This window comes from Typopeltis vanoorti, chromosome 26 (genome assembly GCF_054136105.1).
Source record: "Typopeltis vanoorti isolate ZY-2024b chromosome 26, IOZ_Tvanoo_1.0, whole genome shotgun sequence".
NCBI classification, from domain to species: Eukaryota; Metazoa; Arthropoda; class Arachnida; order Uropygi; family Thelyphonidae; genus Typopeltis; species Typopeltis vanoorti.
Window position 1 is genome coordinate 6,106,980 of NC_143574.1, and position 19,822 is coordinate 6,126,801.

Below are 19,822 nucleotides of genomic sequence, written 5' to 3' on the forward strand. Positions count from 1 at the left end.
TTCAAAAAAAGGTTGAAACCAGTCTGAGTAGTGACCCCACCCATAATGCATTGCAGTATACATCTTCTAGTGAGATGTGCTTTACATTATGGGAAAATACTAAGAATAGTGATCAGAGCTTTACTCACCTTTACAATGAGTTGCCCTGGTGTTGTACCATCTTTACACTTGAACTTTGTTTCAGGCGCAAACTTAATTGTTTGCATACTTGGGATTAGGAGTTAAAATAACCAAGTTTATAAAATAACTTGGTTATCCTAATGTACAATATCCCCAAGTTAAAAAATTTATTACACATACATATATATGTATGTGTAATAAATTTTATATATATATATATATATATATATATATATATATATAGAAATGCATTAGGAGAAGAACAAGCAGGTTTCAGACTAGGACAAAAGCACAATTAATCAATTATTTGCCTTAAGACAGCTAATAGAAAAGACACTAGAGTAAAACCAAGGTTTCTATATAAATTTCATAGATTTTGTCAGGCATTTGATTCAATCCGTAGAAGAGAACTATGAAAGAATTTGGAATTCCTAACAAAACTATAAGAATAATAAGGAATCTATACGAGAAATCTGAAAGTGCAGTACGAGTTGAGAACACCTTAAACAATGGGTTCCACACAGAGAGTGGAGTAAGACAGAGATGCAATCTGTCACCGAACCGATTCAATCTTAAACTGGAAGAAGCAACCAATAAGGCCTTAAACAAAGACAACTCCACAATCAAAATATATGGGAAAAATATAACAAATCTAAAATTTGCAGATGATATTGCATTACTTGCAAGCATGGAAAAAGACCTACAATGAATTTCTGATAAAATAATGGGAGATGTATAAAATTTGGATTAAATCTAAATATAGACAAAACAAAAATTATACAAATAGAAAAAAGAAATATCCATCTGAAAACTGAAACTGACAGTAAGAATCTAGAGCAAGTACAGAACTTCGCCGACCTCAGAGGAGTAATCGAGTACAACAGTGAAATTACAAAAGATATAAACAGATGAATTAGTCAAGCATCCCAAACTTATGGATGACTAGATAAAATATAGAAGTCAAGTGACATCAAACAATTCACTCTATGGAAGTGAATGCTGGAATCTCAAAAAAGCTGAAGAAAAAAAATTATTCTACTGCAATGGGTTGGCTAAGAAGATTACTTGGAGTATCTCTGCTGGATAGACTAAGAAACAAAGACATAAGGAAATTACTAAAACAAGAAATACCAAAAATAGACAAAATCCAAGAAAGAAGACTGGGACAGTTTGGCCATTCTACCAGAATGGACATAGAAAGTTTACCAACTAAAGCCCTGCAAACAAAGATGGAAGGTAAAAGATCCAGAATTAGATGGATAGACAAAATAAAAGAGGACCCAAAAACCAAATCATTCGGATTTCCCAAAGCCCAGGAACAGACAGAAGTGGAAAGAGTTCATTCAACCACATCAATGTCATTCACATAGATGACGGAAGAAGGAAGAAGAAGAATTTGTAAATATCAACCATAACACCCCCTTATTTCTGTAACCTAAAAAACCTTCAACCTGTTCTCATAAAGTTCATTCCATAGACTTGCTACCATCTTGGTCACTCACCACTGGATTCTCTCCACCTCTTCCTCATAACCAAGTATCCCAGGTGCTAGATCTACATGCAGGAGTCAATATGAGGTCTTATCAAGGTTCGATGAAGAGAAACAATAACCTGTTAGTCTCTGTTCTTCAAAGTATTCTTCAGTAACCAAGTAATCGATGAGCTGCTTTAGCCACTTTTGCTATGAATCATTTAACCATCATCATCATCAAATTCCTGCCATGTGCCCTCAAGGGGAGTACAGGATATGATAGTACTACATGAAAAAATTACATCATTACTAACTTCCTATCTACAATTTTCCTCCAAATCAGTCTGTTACTTGTCAAGACTCCAACATTATCAGATCTTATATTTCTATCGTCTAAGGCACTTTGTACCATATCAATCCACCTATATCTTGGTCTTCCTCTGGGTCGTTTTCCTGCCAACCTGGCAGAGAACACTTGTTTTGCTAATCTTTTCTCTCCCATTCTATTTAAGTGACCATACCACCTGAGATTAGCTCTGCTAACACATTCGTGGATGCTGACAATGCCAAGTTCTTTCCTAATATCCTCATTTTTAATATGATATTGCCATTGATGCCATCTGTTCACGCCTCTAATCTTTCTCGGGACTCTCATATCTGCAGTCTCTAGTCTTTGGTCAAGTGTTTTACTTCTGACCCAGCTCTCAGATCCATAAGTTAAAACTGGTTTGAACACTGCCTTGTATACAGCTAATTTAGTGTTCTGACTAATTTCTCTCTTATTCCATATGAATTTATTCAACTGACTTCCCACCATACCAGCTTTGATGATTCTGTTGTCTACTTCTATATTTAATTTACCATCTTCAGTAAAAATCGTGCCTAAGTAGCTGAAATGTTTTACTTGTTCCACAGGTTCTCCATTCACAACACAGTTGACATTTTAAATGATTCTGCCTATTTTCATTGTCTTTTTATTGCTGACCTTCATACCATATCTATTACAACAGTTATTCAATTTAGTCAGAGAATCTTGCAGACTTGTAGCGGATTTATTTAGAAGTATAACATCATCCGCATAAAGCAAAGAGCTGACATTAACATCTCCAATTTTCATATCATGTTTAATACTACTTTCCTTCATAATGTGATCAATATAGATAATGAATAACAGAGGGGATAATGTACATCCTTGTCTCACACCAGATTTAACATTAAACCATCTTCATGTACTTCCTTCAATTCTAACTGCTGACTTACAACTCAAATAAAGACTAAGTATTGCTTGATATAATGCCCCATTGACACCATATAACTGCAGCGTATTGAATAGCATCTCTCTTGGCACCTTGTCATATGCCTTTTCCAAATCGACAAAACTTAAATACGGATCTTTGTTATATTCCCATGCTTTCTCGACTATTTGTCGTAAAGTGAAGATCTGATCCTGACAGCCTCTATTTGGCCTGAATCCAGCTTGTTCTTCCACAATTCTTCTCAACCATTTCTCAAGTATACTTACATAGATCTTGCCAGGAACACTCAGTAGGGAAATACCTCTGTAATTCTCACATGCAGTTTTATTTCCCTTTTTATATATGGGTACTATGAGAGCTCTACTCCCATCATCGGGAATTCGTCCCTCTGTCCAGGCTTTCTGAACTATGCAGTGCAGCCACTGTAAGACTTTTATACCACCATACTTCAGCATTTCTGGTCGAATATCATCTACTCCTGCTGTCTTTCCACATTTCAAGCCTTTGATGGCTTTTTCTACTTCAAGTATGGATATGTATTCCTGACTGCATGCCTGGTCAGTGTTTTTTTACCACTGTGCTGTCATCACTGCTTGTTTCATTTAGCAGTTTTTCAAAGTAATTACTCCATAATTCAAGGATATCTTTTTCTCCTGTTTTCATGTCACCTTTATCATCTCTAACTCCTTTTACAGCACTCTTTCCTCCATTCCTAAGCATCTTCAACAACCTCCAGAATATTTTGCCACCTTCTTGATATTTATTTTCTATATTCTTGCCAAAGTCCTCCCATGACTTTTGTTTAGCTAGTTTTACACAGTGTTTAGCTTTCTTACATTTGTCTCTGTATTCTGTAAGAGTAAAAGCTGACTTATTTGCCAGGAACTTTTGATATGCTTTCTTCTTTTCCTTCACTGCCTCTTTAACTTCCTGTGTCCACCAGGGAGTTCTGATTTTTTTATCCTTGCAGACAACCTCACCACATGCCTCTCTGGCAGAACCAATCAATGTTTTCTTCAGAGTTTGCCACTGAATTCCCAAGGTTTGATTCCTGTTCTCAAACTCTTTCATTTTCTTTTCAATAATCTTTCTGTATTTTAGTCTACAGTTAACATCTGAGAGCTGCTCAACTTTTATTCGCTTTAAAACTTTCTTACATGTTATTCTTTTCAATATGAAATTCAATTTTATTCTGCTCAAGACTAAATAGTGATCACTTCCAATTTCAAATCCTCTGTACACTCTGGTGTCCTGCACCAGGGAGAAAACATCACTATCAACAATAACATAGTCAATGAGACTTTTCTTATTCCTAGCCTCTTCTCTCCATGTGAATTTGTGCACATTTTTATGTTGGAACATGGTGTTAGTAATAACCAGTCCATGTCCTGAGCAGAAATCCAACAGATATTTGCCATTATTATTAGCTTTGTTCTTTTCTCCAAATTTTCCCAAAATATTTTTGTATGTCTCACAATCATTTCCTACTCTGCTATTTAGATCCCCAACAAGGACCAACTTTTCCTTTTTCATTGTGTCAGTTGCTTTTTCTAAAGCCTCAAAAAATTCCTCCACTTCTACCTTAGTAGAACCTTCTGTGGGACCATAGGCACAAATAAGTCTCATTGTCCAGTTCTCCATTCTCATATTTGCCCACATTACTCTACTTGAGACTGACTGCCATTCAAGAAGATTAGCCTCGTATTTTGTGTTGAATACTATAGCTACTCCTTTTCCTTGATTGTCATTGCCTGAATATAACATTTTGTATTTATTGCTCAGAAAGATCTCACCAGTTTTTGTCTTTTTTTGTTTCAGTCACCCCTATTATGTCGATCTGGTACTTATCTAATTCCTCACCTAGCTCCATTTCTTTGCCATTCAGGCTTTTTACGTTGATAGTACAGATCCTTAACTCTGGTGATGTTGAGTTGGGGTTTGTTTTCAGATTTGTTCCAGTAGCTGACTTTTCGCTGTTCGCCCTGGGTCCCTGGCGAAAACAACGGGGGCCTTGTTTAACCGGGCGACCTTTAACTTCATTTAACCTTTAACTCCTTATCAAACTAACAATCCCAAATCTCTGACTTGTGTCAATTTTCCAGAGTATAGTTCCATCAATGTGGTATACAGCTGGTAAGCTTTTCACCCCAAAATGCACAACCTTCCACTTTGCCACATTATACTGACATTTGTTCTGCTTTGCCCAGTCTACCAATCTATCCAAATCATCCTGCAAAATTTTGACAACATCTGATCCTTTCCTATATCATTAATGTACAAATTAAACAGTAGCAGTCCTAGAACAGAACCCTGTGGCATACCACTAGTTACAGGCCATTTTCTGGACTCTACTCCTGAACCAACTACTCTCCGATCTCTCTCCATCAACCATCCCATCCATCTCAGCATCCCCACGTGCAGTTTACTGATTAGAATTCCATGTGGTAACCTGCTGCAAAGTCCAACAGTATCATTATTATTATTAATTGTCACCTCCAGAGAGTCCAAAGACTCATCGAGGGAGGGCATCTACTCTACAGCTCTGTCTCCACCACTCACAATCCACCAACTGACTGCAGCTACATCAACGCCATCTATCACCGGCCACCGTCACTAGTATTTCCACTGGCAATCTCAAACATCCCTGCTTACAGCAGATTTACCATTGTAAACCCATTTCCTTTATCCAACTCAGCTGTCACTGTATTATGAAACATGAACAAGTTACTGCAGCATGACCTATCCTTCACAAAACCATGCTGCCCCCCCCAATACAGTATCCCATTTCTGTCTATCCATTCCTATAGTTTGCTCTTGACCAACTTCTCCAGTACCATGATAAAACTACTCCTCAGTCAGTAATTTGCTACATCAGTCTTTTTTTGGAGCCTCCTTTATGCAATGAAACTATTTTCCTCTCTTTCCACCCCTTGTGACTATTCCAGAGCTGAGACTTAGATTGAATAATGTAGTTAAAGGCACTGACAATCCCCCCTAGCACCTTCATGTAAAACTCAAGCAGGTATACTATCTAATCCCATAGCTGTGTTCACATCAAGGTTCAGTAATATGCTTTGCAGCTGCATTTCATTTACCTCAGTTCTGATATAAAGCTTTGCTTCTCTCGTTGCTGAAGTGTCTCCAATTGGATGATATATTCTTGCAAAGTGTTCACTTAGTAATTCTACTATTTTGACTGACTCGGTTACCTCCCTACAATCAGCATTCATTAAAATCATTCCAAAAACATTCTTCCATTTACTTGCAACATATCGAAAGAAATGTTTGGGATTACTTTTGCCTGTTCTACTGATAATTTCCTTTAATATTCTGCTTTTGCCTTTCTAACTACACTGGTTAGCCATCTATCTTGTGCTTTGTACTGCTTATGTGCCTGCTGGTTACCATTGAATTCCCTCCACAATTTTTTCTTCTTTGTAGCTTCAGCTTAATGATGATATTCATCCCTTTAACTCTCACTTGATTTACTTTCCTGACCATGTATGCAGTCTGCCATTATTCTCTCAAAAACTCCTTTGCCACTATCAACATTCGGCCTATGCAGTTTCACATGCTAGGGCATTGATCCAAACAATCTCCAAAACTTGTCATACCCATTAGCTCTGTAATTCCACATACCTCCACCCCCCCTTCTTAACTGAAAATTCCTTAACTGAATATGACTGTGTTGCTACCTCCCAGGTCAAGACCATAAGATCACTCTCACCAATTGGTAACAACACAGTCATACTGGTTACAGACAAATTCTCAGATGCAATTACTAGATCTAGCACTCTCACCTAGTATATTCCATCACATGCTGTGTCAGGTAATTATTTCTCAGTAACTACATAAATATATAAAGAATCATATTTAAGAATTAGTAAAAAAAAAGAAAAAAAAAAGAAGATTATTTACAGCAAGTACCTACCTGTTGTCAGAAAGTGAGAGTCGAGAATATGATGTTGACACATCATAATCATATTCAGTACATGGTGGCTTACATTTCATCATGCAGCCTGTCAAAATACACGAAAATAAGCTTTTATAAGTATATAAAATTAATTCATTAGATTAATATATTGCATAGGTAATCAATTGCACATGGAAATAAAGAAAGGTAATTTACAAATTGGAATTTTGTCTCACACACAGGTGTCCAAAACCTAAGAACAAACACTATTTCTGAAGATTAAACCACATATTCAGATGAAATAGCTTGTGGTGAAATAGCTTTGTGTATCCATAAACAATTTGTATAACTGATGACTTTGAGTAGAAAGTGGGTACACATTCAAATTTCGAATTGCCCACAAAGGTGTCACGTGGTAGCACTCACAAGGTAAAAGGCTACAGGCGGAGCTAAGAGAATTGTGTTTGAAGGAAGCTCTTTTTGTGAAGGAATAAAGTTGCAAATTTGGATGTCTTGTAATGTCTCAAAGAAATCATCTAGATCAGCGTTCTTCAACCTTTTTACACCTGCGGACCAGGGAAAATAGGAGAAATATTTTGCGGACTGGCTGACGGCTAAGACAGAAACATAAACCAATGTAGACAGTATTTATTAAATCCAATGTTATAAAATTACAATTTTTAGCTGCTGTGACATCTGCTGCTTAGAGGTTAGAAAATTTGATATACGTGGCTGGAGCGTTGTTTCTGAGAGACAAAGAAATTTTTTGGCGAACAGCCAGGAAATTTTCGCGGACCGGTGCCAATTCACAGACCACAGGTTGAAAAACAAGGATTTAGATGATTTTATGTGGGGAAGAATTATTGGAAAGCTTTTAGAAGACTGCAGAATTACTGATATTACCAGAAAGTTTGGAATCTCACATAGTATCCAAGCTCTGGGCAGAGTTTCGAACCAATGGGATGTGTTCCAGTCATTTGTTAAGAGGTCACTCTGACTCTACTACAGAGCATGAAGACAGATTTTTGGTTATAACAGCAAAATGTAATCACTGCACCATGGCAGGTCAGCTTGCAAGTTGGCTCCATTCAAGCACAGATACATGGATCTCTCTACAAACTATGGCAAAATGTCTGTGACAAGTAGGCCTATGTCTGAAGTGGTATTGGTATTCAGTGGTATTGTATCCATAAACATTGGATAAAACACCAGTGACCTAACATATTCTTTACAGATCAGAGTAATTTTAATCTTTCTTCCAATTCTAGATGACACTTGATCTGGCATCAAAGTGGTACTGCTTACCATTGTGAGAATATTCTTGAAAGGGACAGATATAACAGTGCTGGGGTCATGGTATGGGGAGGCATTATGCTTAATGGAAGCAAAGTGCTACAATTGCTGGAAAAAGAGATCATGTTTGGTGAACGATATGGCAACAAAGTTCTTCAACATCATGTTCGATTGTTCTGTGATGCCGTGAGTGAATAATTCATTTTTATGGATGACAATTCCACTACATCATACATGAGCAGTGGAGATACTTCTGGAGACTGAGGATATTAATCAAATCGAGTGGCCAGCACGCTCCTTAGATTTCATTCTGACAGAACACATTTGGGATGCAATAAGTAGAAAGCATTACTGCTCAGAATTACCCCTCCAGGAAACAAACATTGTAAGAGCTACATCCCAGTTCAGGGTGGACATATTCCCTACCAAAATGTCTCTCTGCATAGTTTTTTGTAAGCACTGTATATTAATTACATAACTATGTCCTTAGGAAATTTGTAACATTATTTGTATAATATAATTTATTAGTATGCTGGCAATAAATTTATGTCCGCATTTTACAGTATCTATTGTACATGAAAATCTTTTCACGTACAGGTAAAAATGTATTTCTTCCATAGCTTTTGGACACCAGTGTATATTCAACTGCATCTATAAAATATGAAAGAAATATGAAATTTTCAATAAAAAAAGGCAATTAAACAAGGTGTATAATACCATTTCTCCTACACTATGGCAGTCCTAGAAGAAATATTTCAAAATCTGGAATGGAAAAGTTGAGGGGAAGAGAAGACATGGAAGACCAACTAGAGAGTGGTTTAATGACATCGTGGATTGGACTGGTTTAAAAATGACCGAAGCGACAGACAGAGAGAGACGGAGAAGGGCTGCTCATCTGCTGCAACCCTCTTGCTAAAGGAAGCTACTGGATGACAATGATGGAATGGAAAAACAGAGGAAATATAGAAAATAGAAAAGAGCTAAATAACCATGATATGCTAATTACACTGTTCTTTTAGGAAATTCATCAGAAGTTGTTCACTAAATTATCAACGAATTGAATGTAGAAAGCAAAAAAAGAAAGGTCTAAATATAAACATATAGAACAAAACTAATGTATGTAAATACTTAACAAAAACTAAGTACTGATGGAAACTAGGACATCAATATATTAACTTGTTTACTTAGGATGAAAGATTTTAACAGAGGGAGGCTGTGAGGAAGTAGTTGTATGAAGAATTACATATGGGTGGGAAGCCTTGGTGAAAAAACACTGCAAAACACTAAACAGAGCATTTACTTATCTTAAAAGAAAAATATTTGACAATTATGGAAATGAAACATTTACTCTGAGCAGAAAAAAAAAGTGACTGACAAGTTCTGTACTAGCAGAGAAAAATTGAGAGATCACTGCTAAGTATTAACATTTAAGATAGAAAATGCAGTTCTTGTATTAGTGAAAAAAAAAAGACTAAAATGATAGACACTGTAATAGTCATCAAAAGATCTAAGAAGAAATTGAGAGGTTATATTGCAAGATGTAACACTCCAAAATGAACAAAGATCATATCTGAATATGCCTCCAAAATCTATAGGAAGACTAAAGAGACATATGAGGATGAGATTAAAGAAATGGCTGGAATATCAATTGCACAGAAGATTGGTTGTTTTGTATTTACAGCCAAAACAACTAAGGTGAGGCTAGTATATGATGTCTGTAAATTGCATGTGTTCTTCTGGCTGATTAGCCTATTTTGTGGGATGAAAAACCTGACTTTTGGTGAGGAAAAATCCTTTCACATGAGACTGGCTAACTCATTTTCAAGTGAAAAGTCCTGATGAAGGTTCTTGTCCCACACAGGATTCAATCTCATCTAACCAAGGAGCATTATCATTGCACAGAAGAGCCTGAAGATAGGGCAGAATGGAGTAATTTAGGGGAGATCATTGTCCAGCATTGAAGAGAAAATGGCTGATGAAGAAGAAAGGACCTGAAACTTAAGAGTGTTAGTTATTTGGATGAAAAGTGGCCACTTTTCGTCATATTAAAAACAAGAATATTAGGAAAGAACTTGACATTGTTAGCATCCAGGAATGTGTTAGCAGAGCTAATCTCAGGTGGTATGGTCACTTAAACAGACTGGAAAAGGAAAGAATAGCAAAACAAGTGTTCTCTGCCAGAATGGCAGGAAAAAGACCTAGAGAAAGACCAAGATATAGGTGGATTGATACGGTACAAAGTGCCTTAGATGATAGAAATATAAGATCTGATAATGTTGGACTCTTGACAAGTAACAGACTGATTTGGAGGAAAATTGTAGATAGGAAGTTAGTAATGATGTAAATTTTTCATGTAATACTATCATATCCTGTACACCCCTTGAGGGTACATGTCAGGAATTTGATGATGATGAAATGATTATAATTATCATATATCCATTAAGTACATCAATCTCAAATACTTCACATTTCATTTTAACATATGAAATGCGAAGTATTTGATATATATATCGGGCACATCACAAGTGCTGATTATTCGTAGTTACAAAAACAATTGTAAAAAGAATCATAATTATAAATTATGATTTTTTACAAAGTGATTGAGGGAAAAGGAGTTGAAATTCTTCCAGGGTTACATTGCAAAAGTGGTAAAAACAGTATCAAGATCTACAGATCTTGAGAAAGCTATTGCTGTATTGTAATAAGGAAGCTATTATTGCTTTTTTTTTTTTAAGGCTTCAGTTTAATCACATCTGGACTACTATGCTCAGCATTTATCTCCTGTGCTCTCTAGGGAAAAGAATATGATACAAAAATTCAGAGATGGAAACCAAGATAATTATCATGCTTTTTCTGTGTGAAAAAAGTGTCCAAAAACATGGTCTGCCATTCTGCAGTCTCGACATACCATAATAATAGTAGATGATGCATTTCTTGTGTTCTTGAAAGATGTTAACAGATCTCTCTGTATGTAAATAGTAAGCAAAGTTACAATCACAGGGCACTTCGTACAGACCAGGATGTGACAGAGGCACATCCTGGTGTGTACGAAGTGCCCTGGTGGTCTGCCTCTGGTGAGTGACTAAGAGTTATTAGTTGGAAGGTACAGTATTGTAAAGATTATATTTATTTAGTATTTCAGCTGTCTTTCAGATGTACAATGAATATATAGAATAGAAATAGCAGTGCTTTGGTCTTGTGTGTTAGTGAAGGGAGAGATAGGGTAGGAATATGTTACATTATATCAATTTTATAGGAGTTATACTAATGGCTAAGGAAAAAAAAAAAAAAAAACTGCAGTGAAAGTAATTAAGCTATGTGGCAAGAACTACATTATTAGAATAAACAGCCCCTAGCTCTGTAAGTTAGTGTTTCTATGATCCCCATAATGTTGAGCTGAGTGATGATGCTGGCATGACTGTGCATGTGTGTGTTGGCTTTCTATTATTATTATCCAGGCCTCCATGGAGTCAAAAGACTCATAGTGGGAGGTCATTTTTAGGAAACACAAAGTTTATCACACTATTCCTTGGACCCATTGACCATTCCTGCTCCAACTACTCTCTCAGGCAATGCATTCCAAGGTTCAACCATCCTCCATGAAGAAACCACTCCTCACCCTCTTGTGCACAGCCACCTTTCGTAACTTCCAGGGATGGCCCCTTGTTATCGCTCCTTCCCACCATTTCACCAAGTGAAAGAACTCTCCAATGTCTACCCTGTAACTGCCTCTCAACAGTTTAAAAGAGTCTCGATCATATCACCTCTCCTTCTATCCACCAAACTCTGCAGTCCACATTCCCTCAGTCGATCCTCATAACGTATATTGTACAGTCCTGAAACCATCTTTGTTATCTGCCTCTGTACCATTTCCACAGTCAATTTATCCCCTTCAAATCCTGGGGACCAAATCTGAGAACAATAGTCTTAAGTGTGGTCTGATCAGGGTCTTATACAACGGAATGATAACTCTTATCTCTGCAGGTCAGCGTCCTTCTCAGTATTGCAGCAATCCTCTAAGTTACCCTCACCACCTTTGCAATATGCTCCCTGATTTTCAGTTTTCTATCAATCATCACCCCCAGATCTCTTGCCTCCCCTACCTCCTCCAATCGAGTATGCATCCACCCATCGATGGATCCCAAACCTCAAGATTTTACATTTTGCTGCATTGAACCAAAAGTCCCATTCATTTGCCCATCTTTCTAGTTTATTCAAATCCTCTTGCAGGGCTGCCACATTTGCACTATTCATGATATCCCTTCCTAGATTCACATAATCTGCAAACAATTGAATGTCCCCTTGCAATCCATTGACAATATCAGTGATATAAAGGTTGAACTATACATGTCCCAGTACTAAGCCCTGTGGAACCCCACTTGTAACCTTCTGCTTCCTTGATATGCCCTGCCATATACAACTATGATACCTATCAGTCAGCCAATCCAGAATCCATTTGACTAACCCAACATTTAAGCCCATGTGCTGCAACTTAAATATCAGCTTATCATGTGGCACCCTGTCAAACGGCTTTGCAAAATCCAATAAAATGGCAGTATATGCTTTTCCCTCATCAACTGTTCTTGTCACTTTATTATAAAAGGCAATCATATTATTAAAGCAAGAGCACCCCTTAACAAATCCATGTTGACTCTCACAGATAACATTATCCTCATCTGCCCAATGCTGTATATGGTCCCTCACTACTTTCTCCAAGACCTTAACAACTACTGATGACACACAAACTGGCCTATAATTAGACACTTCCAGTCTGCTACCGCCCTTACGCAGCAGCACTATCGTACTTTCCTTCCATTCCCTGGGTACCTTTCACGCAATCAGACTTTTATTGAAAAGCCAGGTCAACAGAGCTGTCAGTTCTTTTGCACATTCTCGTTGTGAAATACCATTCAATCCAACAGCTTTACTGATATCCAGAGAGTACTCAATATTTGGGACGCACTCTCCTCTTGCACCTCTAAACCCTGAACCTGCCCTATACCTCTAGTATTAAAACCTCCTCCAGGATGAAATACTCCAATCAAGTGCTCATTGAACAACTTTACTATGTCCTCTGTATCAGTCACTCTATTCCCATTTTTATCCAGCAATGTCATTCTTCCACAATCGTTTCTCCGCCTCTGACCACATAGCTAAAAAAATCCCTTAGGATTTTCTTTGGATCTTAGTGCCAATCTCTTCTCATATTCCAGTTTTGTGTTCCTCACCATTCTGGTCACTCTCCTGGCCTGAGTCTTATATTCTTGGTGCATCTGTCCTCCACCCCTTTCCTTATATACTTCCATAATCTCTTTTTCAACTGCAGTTCCTATTTGATATCATTTGTCATCCACTTTACACCAAATTGTGTTCGCTTCTTCACCCATGGAATACAGCTTAGTATTGCTGCTAACTAATATTCTTTCACAATTTCCCAAGCACTAATGATATCCCGGCCTTTCAATTCTGCCCTCCATAGAAGTGCCCCTAGTTGATACCTAAGACTATTATAATCACCAGCCTTATGATTCCACATATGTTCCCTTTTCTTTGATATACCTGCATGTCAGTTCATTTTCCAAGTCAAAACCACATGGTCACGCTCTCCAACTGATGGGAGAGATGTCATCTCACTTATTATCAGCTCTTCTGATGCTATGACCAAATTCAAAACTCTTGAACCTCTTGTTCCCTCTATTACATGCTGCCGAAGACATTTGTCCCTCAAGAATTCCAGAACTTCTATCCCCTTCTTACTACTTGTAATTTCCTCTTCCCAGCTTGCACTGCTGTAGTTAAAATTTCCCATAACAATCACTCTTCTTGCACTTGCCAAGCTAACTGCCTAAACATCTCCTGGTCCCCACCCTCTGTGCTCCCTGACTTGGCCACTTCTACCTGACACCATATGCTTTCAAAATCATTTGTCACTGCCTTCCAAAGCCTCCACTCTTAGAGGACATAAGTCATAACTTATCATAAGCAGTACTCCACCACCACGTTTTCCTTTCCTATGCTGCGCCAAAAAATGCTGTACCCTACCACTTCAATTCCGGTTATTATATCATCCTCCGTCAACCCCGTCTCAGAGATTTTAATAATCTTTGGCCAGGTTGATGCTATCAGCGCCACCAATTCATCTCCTTTATTTCAGATACTCCTGGCATTGGTATAGAGCATAAAAATGTCACTGCTTCTATACCTATCATTGTTCCCTCTCAAATCCCCCTTCCCCCAAGCACCCATTCCCACAAGAGGCCACCCCTGCTACCATCCACCCTGGGAATATATCAATTATAGAAAAAAGGTTAATGAACTATTTGAAAGATGTGTGACTAGTATTGATTTGATTCTTTTACAAATGTCAAGTGTATTCTGCAAAAAGTGTTGAAAATGAATGGGTTTAAGGCATGATCTTTTTTGCATGAGAGAGTATGCACCTTCCATGATGAGGCCTTTGACTCCAGGGAAGTCGGATGTTTTTTTGTTTTGTTCTTTTCAATATCAGTATCATAGTTTACTATTATACACCATATATAAATACATACATCTTCAAGGCCCACCTTTCCTAATTGGGTTGTGAGGGGCAACAGCTGCAAGAGGAACTTCCAATGGTCACAATCCTCTGCCACCAAGCTCAGGTGTTCTGGTGGGATTCCCAAACGTGTCCACCCAAGGTTTTGGATATAATCTATCCAGCGAGTCCTTGGCCTTCCACGTGGCCTCCCACCCCATATATATATATATATATATATATATATATACACACACACACACAGTTAAAAAAATTATTAAATTTTTATCACTATAAAAATTCTGTACGCAAATTACTGAGTGCATTCATTTTTGATAAATATATATATAATGTATGCATGTATATTTTACTTTATATTTTCTGTTCAATATAAAATACTGAGAATGTTCATTTTTTATAAATATCCATGATTGTTTTTGTTATTGCTGTTTGTTCAGGTGGCATTTCTACTGTCTTCCTTGAAGCTTGTACTGAGCTTATCTGAGGAAGATATTAGATAGTTGTGGTGGTTTTGTGGTTTTATAGCAGTACCCACGGCAAGCCAGGTGTTGATTTAACTGTTGATACGTACATGCACAGATACGTATCTTTATAAATATGTTTTTTTTTTTTTTTTTTTTTTTTTAAATGTTGGGCTCATACACAAAAGGTTGGTTGGTCAACCTATATTACATTAGTAGTGTGTATGGGAAGAGGATTGAGAAAAGGAACTTGTACACATTGAATACGAAGACTTGTGCAGGCTTGCAGAGGTTGTTGCTGTGCATTGTGGTAGTTTTTTTTATGTTGCTCCCACCCACAAAAAGAGCACAAAAAACAGTGTCACAGTATGTAAGACAATCACAATCCAGTATAACAATGGGACTAGTTTGAACAATTGTAATGTGCAACACAAAGTCCTAATTAGGTGCCATCTATGTAAAAAAAAAAAGAGAGAGAGAGTGAGAAAGCAGGTATTAATTTGGTTTTAAGATGACTGGCTCCCAAATCTTTGGCAAATTTATACAGCCATACTTATTGAGGTTTGGGGTATGTTTCAAGGCTTCTGTTGATTCCTAGAACAACCTCTCTGATTTGTAAAAGCTTCTGTGCAGCACTTTTTTTTTCCCCAATCAATCCTATGTGCAGGGGTATCTAAAGCATGGTCTGCTAGACCTAACCTTGCCATAGCGATAGTGCCAGATATATTTTTTTACGTTCACTAAGGTGAAGTCCACAGTTCTTCCTGTCTGTCCATAGTAGGCTCGATGACATGAACAGGGCACTTCATAGACTCCTGGATGTGATAAAGGAGAGATTCTGTCCTTGGGTGAACAGATGAAAGTTGCCAATTTTGCATACAGTTTAAATACAGTGTGTAGTTGGTGTTTGTTAAGCACTCTAGATATCGTTTCAGATGTGCCTTTAGTGTATGGAATGGTGACAGTTTTGTTGTAGTGTTCTGTGGTAGACAATGGGGGGGGGATTTCTGGGGAGCATTTTGTATTTTTATCTATCTTATGGGAATTATAGCCATTGGCCAAGACAGTGTGACATAAGTGAGTAGTTCAGCAGTGAGAGCAATATCATCAGAACAAATTGCTCTAGCTCTGTGGGTTAGTGTTTTTAGAATACCATATTGTTGATATGGGTGGTGATGTGATTGATTGTGTAAATAACTCCCTGTATGTGTGGGATTTCTATAAACCGAGAATGATAAGGAAACATCAAGAAGATGTGTGATTAGTGTATCCAGGAAGGGCAGACAATCATCAGCTTCCAGTTCCATTGTAAAGTGAATTTTTGGGTGCTAGCTATTTAACCTAGTTATTCACCACTGGGCAATTTGTATATAGAGACTAATGCCACATGGATATTAAAGAATTTTTTTTTTTAACTCATCTAAACAGCCAACACCCTAAAATACAAATGAACTGTTTCCTAAACTTACTGTCACCTGTATCATGACAAGAAATCATCATGTGAAGATGTTGGTTAAAAATGGACCGTGCAGATTGTGGATGATTTCAAGGAGTGGTATGATAGACTTTGTGTTCATTAGTGTTGACCTCTCACGATGGGTCTTGCAATTCCATGGGGGTCAGGAAAATAATAATAATAAATCCAATGAAATACATATATCATTTATTACTTATAGTTTTAGTGTTGTGTAATACTGGTAAAGCATCATGAATAACTCTAATGCATATGACTATCCACAAGGTAATAAGAGTTTCAGGTTTCTGCAATGTTTGCCTTTGAGGACAGATTATGAGGTTTTGTAAGTTACATAGTTTAGTAGATAAGCAGAAAAAGTGTTTTTTTTTTAATATATTATATGTTAAATGCATTAAATGTTAAATTAATTTTATATAATAGTTGCAAGAGAAATATACATGCCCTACTATATTTCCACCTCCCTCCCTCTCTCATCCTGATCAAATACTGGCAATATTTCCTAAAGATAAGGCAGATTCACTTGGGAGCAGTCTTCATCTCTGACTCTTGTTTACATGATCAAGGCAAATTTCCCCTTACTATTCCTCAAACCATATTCCATATGTCCCTGTGATCTTCTGTCTGAAGGACAACAGGAAAATACTTAAGAGCCTTGATAATAATAAGTCCTCTAGCCCCCAGATATTATCCCTCTAGCCATATTAAGAGCTTATGCTCCAGAACTAACACCTTTCCTATATTGCTTTTACAAGCTATCCTACTCATCTGGCATCTACCCAACAGCATTTAAGCAAGCTTTTATCAGTCTCTTCCTAAAAAGAGAGATAAAATCCTCATATTACACTATCATCCCACTGTTCTCACTTTGATACTCTCAAAAGTGGAGAAGGTTGTCAACAAAAAGCTTCTTCACAACCTAGAGAACATTGGTTATTAGTGATCATCAATATGCATTCTGTGCTTTCATTCTACAGCAGACCTCCTTGCTAAACTTACCCACCTTTGGATACAAAATAATTTGGCTCTGTGGTTGTTCTTGATATTTTCAAGGCCTCTGCTCAAGTCTAGCATCACAGTTCTTCTGTTCCAAGCTGTTTTATGCTTTCCATCCTACCTTTTGTGAATGGTTTGCCAAACCTCTTCTCTGGTTGTTCATTGCATATCATGGTGGATGGTTTCCTCACATCTGATTTTTCAATCACTTTTAAAGTACAGGTTTCTGTACTTTAAAATACAAAAAATGGAAAGTTGCACACTATACTGGAGCAGGAGGGAGATACTTAAAGTGGAGTTGGCAAGGATCTCAGAAGTAGTGAATATGGTATTAAAGGTGCTCAAGGAATACACTGTAAATGTGGTGACTGTCTTCAGACAAGCCCAAATATTGTTGCTCTAGGAAAGAGGATGGTAATATGTAGAGACCAGAAAGTGATCGTTCTCTTTAACTTTGATCAGGCTACACAACCTACAGTGTGAAGATCTAGTTACCTCACTGTTTTCTTCATGATATGGAAATCTTAGAAAGGATTCAGAAACAGGTAACTACAGGATTGCAAAATGTAGATTATGAAGTAGATTAAGAGGATGTGAATTACGGAGCATGGTAAATAGGAAAAGAAAACAAGGGATATGATTGTGACATATGAGTTATGAGAGAAACTTAATGGATAAATATCAAGATTTTTCAACAGGAGAAGAAATTTTTAATTTGTTATTTTTGAGGATGCTCGGTGATTGGCCAGTGTTGTGATTGCAAGGACAGTGAATGAATTAAGGGTAAACTTTCCATGTAAGACTTTTTAACTCCAATAGAAGTGTGTTCTAACAATAATATGCTCTAAAGTATGACCTAAATATGGAAGTCACAACATCGAAGAAGAAATTACTGTTTATCTCTTAAGTTTCCACTACAAAAGCTTTACATTCTATAACAGGAAAGGAATAAGCTAATCTTTTTTCATTGAAAATTGTCTGAGGCCTTTGGCCATTTGATACATTCATTGCAAACAACTTCATACAGTACCTGTCTACAATTTAATAAAATAACCAAGGGAAAAAAAATAGTGCCATAAACTCTTTATAGCATTTCTTTATAAATCATGCAGAGTGTTTCAAAAGTAATGCCTCCATTGTGATTGCTCCCAAAAGAGAGATGTCAGGGAAATGAAAAAAAAAAAAAAAAAATTTTTTTTTCATTTCCCTGACATATTTCATTTTTAAACTATTTTAAAAAAATAGTTTAAAAGCCTTTATATTTATGTTTCTCACCATAATCTCCTTCTCTTTCAGTATGTTTTCTCCATCAATGTAACAAGGTTTTGTAAGTTATCATAGTAAAATCATTTTCTCTCCCCTCTGCTTTGATCTGTTCATGATTTTCAAAATAGATATACCCCTTCAGATGTGTCTTCAACTTAGGAGTAACCAGCCAGAAGTCTGAAAGAGCCAAGTCCAGGCTGCAGAGAGAATCCACAACTCAAATTTGATCACTCTGATAGCTGTTGAAGTGAATGCACTTGTATACAGACTTGTGTTGTCATGTCACAATGGCTATCCCTCGGAATGAAAACTGTTTATTGTTTCAACTTTCTCAAAGCCTTCATACAGCTGTCTCAAAAGACAATCAACATACACTTTTCTGCAGGAGTTGGGGTATGAACTCTTAGGTCCCCAGTGAAGCAGAGTGGTGTTCTTCCATAGACTGAATTTTCATTCCATGGTTATGATGGATCCAACAATCTTCCCAGTTATGATTCCATGAAGAAAAGCATTACCTTTCCTTTTGGTAAAGTTGAAGTAATCGGCAACAAACTCCAGTCTTCTGTTTCATTTCACCAGTCATATGAAGAGGTGTTGAACATACTCACCCTTTATTACAGCAGAGTTCTATAATAGTCTGGATGACTTTGTGCTGATCTAATGTCAGTTTCAGTACTAATGTGTCTGAAGCCTGCTTCATGATCAGCTATTAAATATCAACTCCACCATCACTATTTCTTATTCTTCATGTCCAACATACAGTACTCGCATGAAATTTCTTCGCCATAAAAAAAACTTTGTAATCAGTGGTAAGTTCAATAGCATTCACATTACTGGTGTTGTTTTAACACTTCAACAAACTTGTTAAAGATTCATATACACTGTTTGCAATAACATGAAAAATACAAAAATACACTGTGATATACTGAACAGCAGTAGAGGGATGAAAGAACAAAACAAGCCCAGACACATTTCAAGCTACTCTCACTCCAAGCACTGTGCACAAACAGGCATTACTTTTGAATTTCCCTCTGCAT

The 19,822-nt window shown here is 37.1% G+C and overlaps 1 protein-coding gene across 1 annotated transcript in view; it reads right to left on the reverse strand.

Moving 5' to 3' along the window:
• Positions 1 to 19,822, reverse strand: part of LOC150092286 (acid-sensing ion channel 1B-like) — a 103,212-nt gene that overhangs the window by 36,216 nt on the left and 47,174 nt on the right. Inside the window, exon 7 of the mRNA XM_090414837.1 lies at positions 6,779 to 6,866. Within this exon, the coding sequence (XP_090270963.1) occupies positions 6,779 to 6,866 (88 nt within the window). The remainder of the gene's footprint in view (positions 1 to 6,778; positions 6,867 to 19,822) is intronic.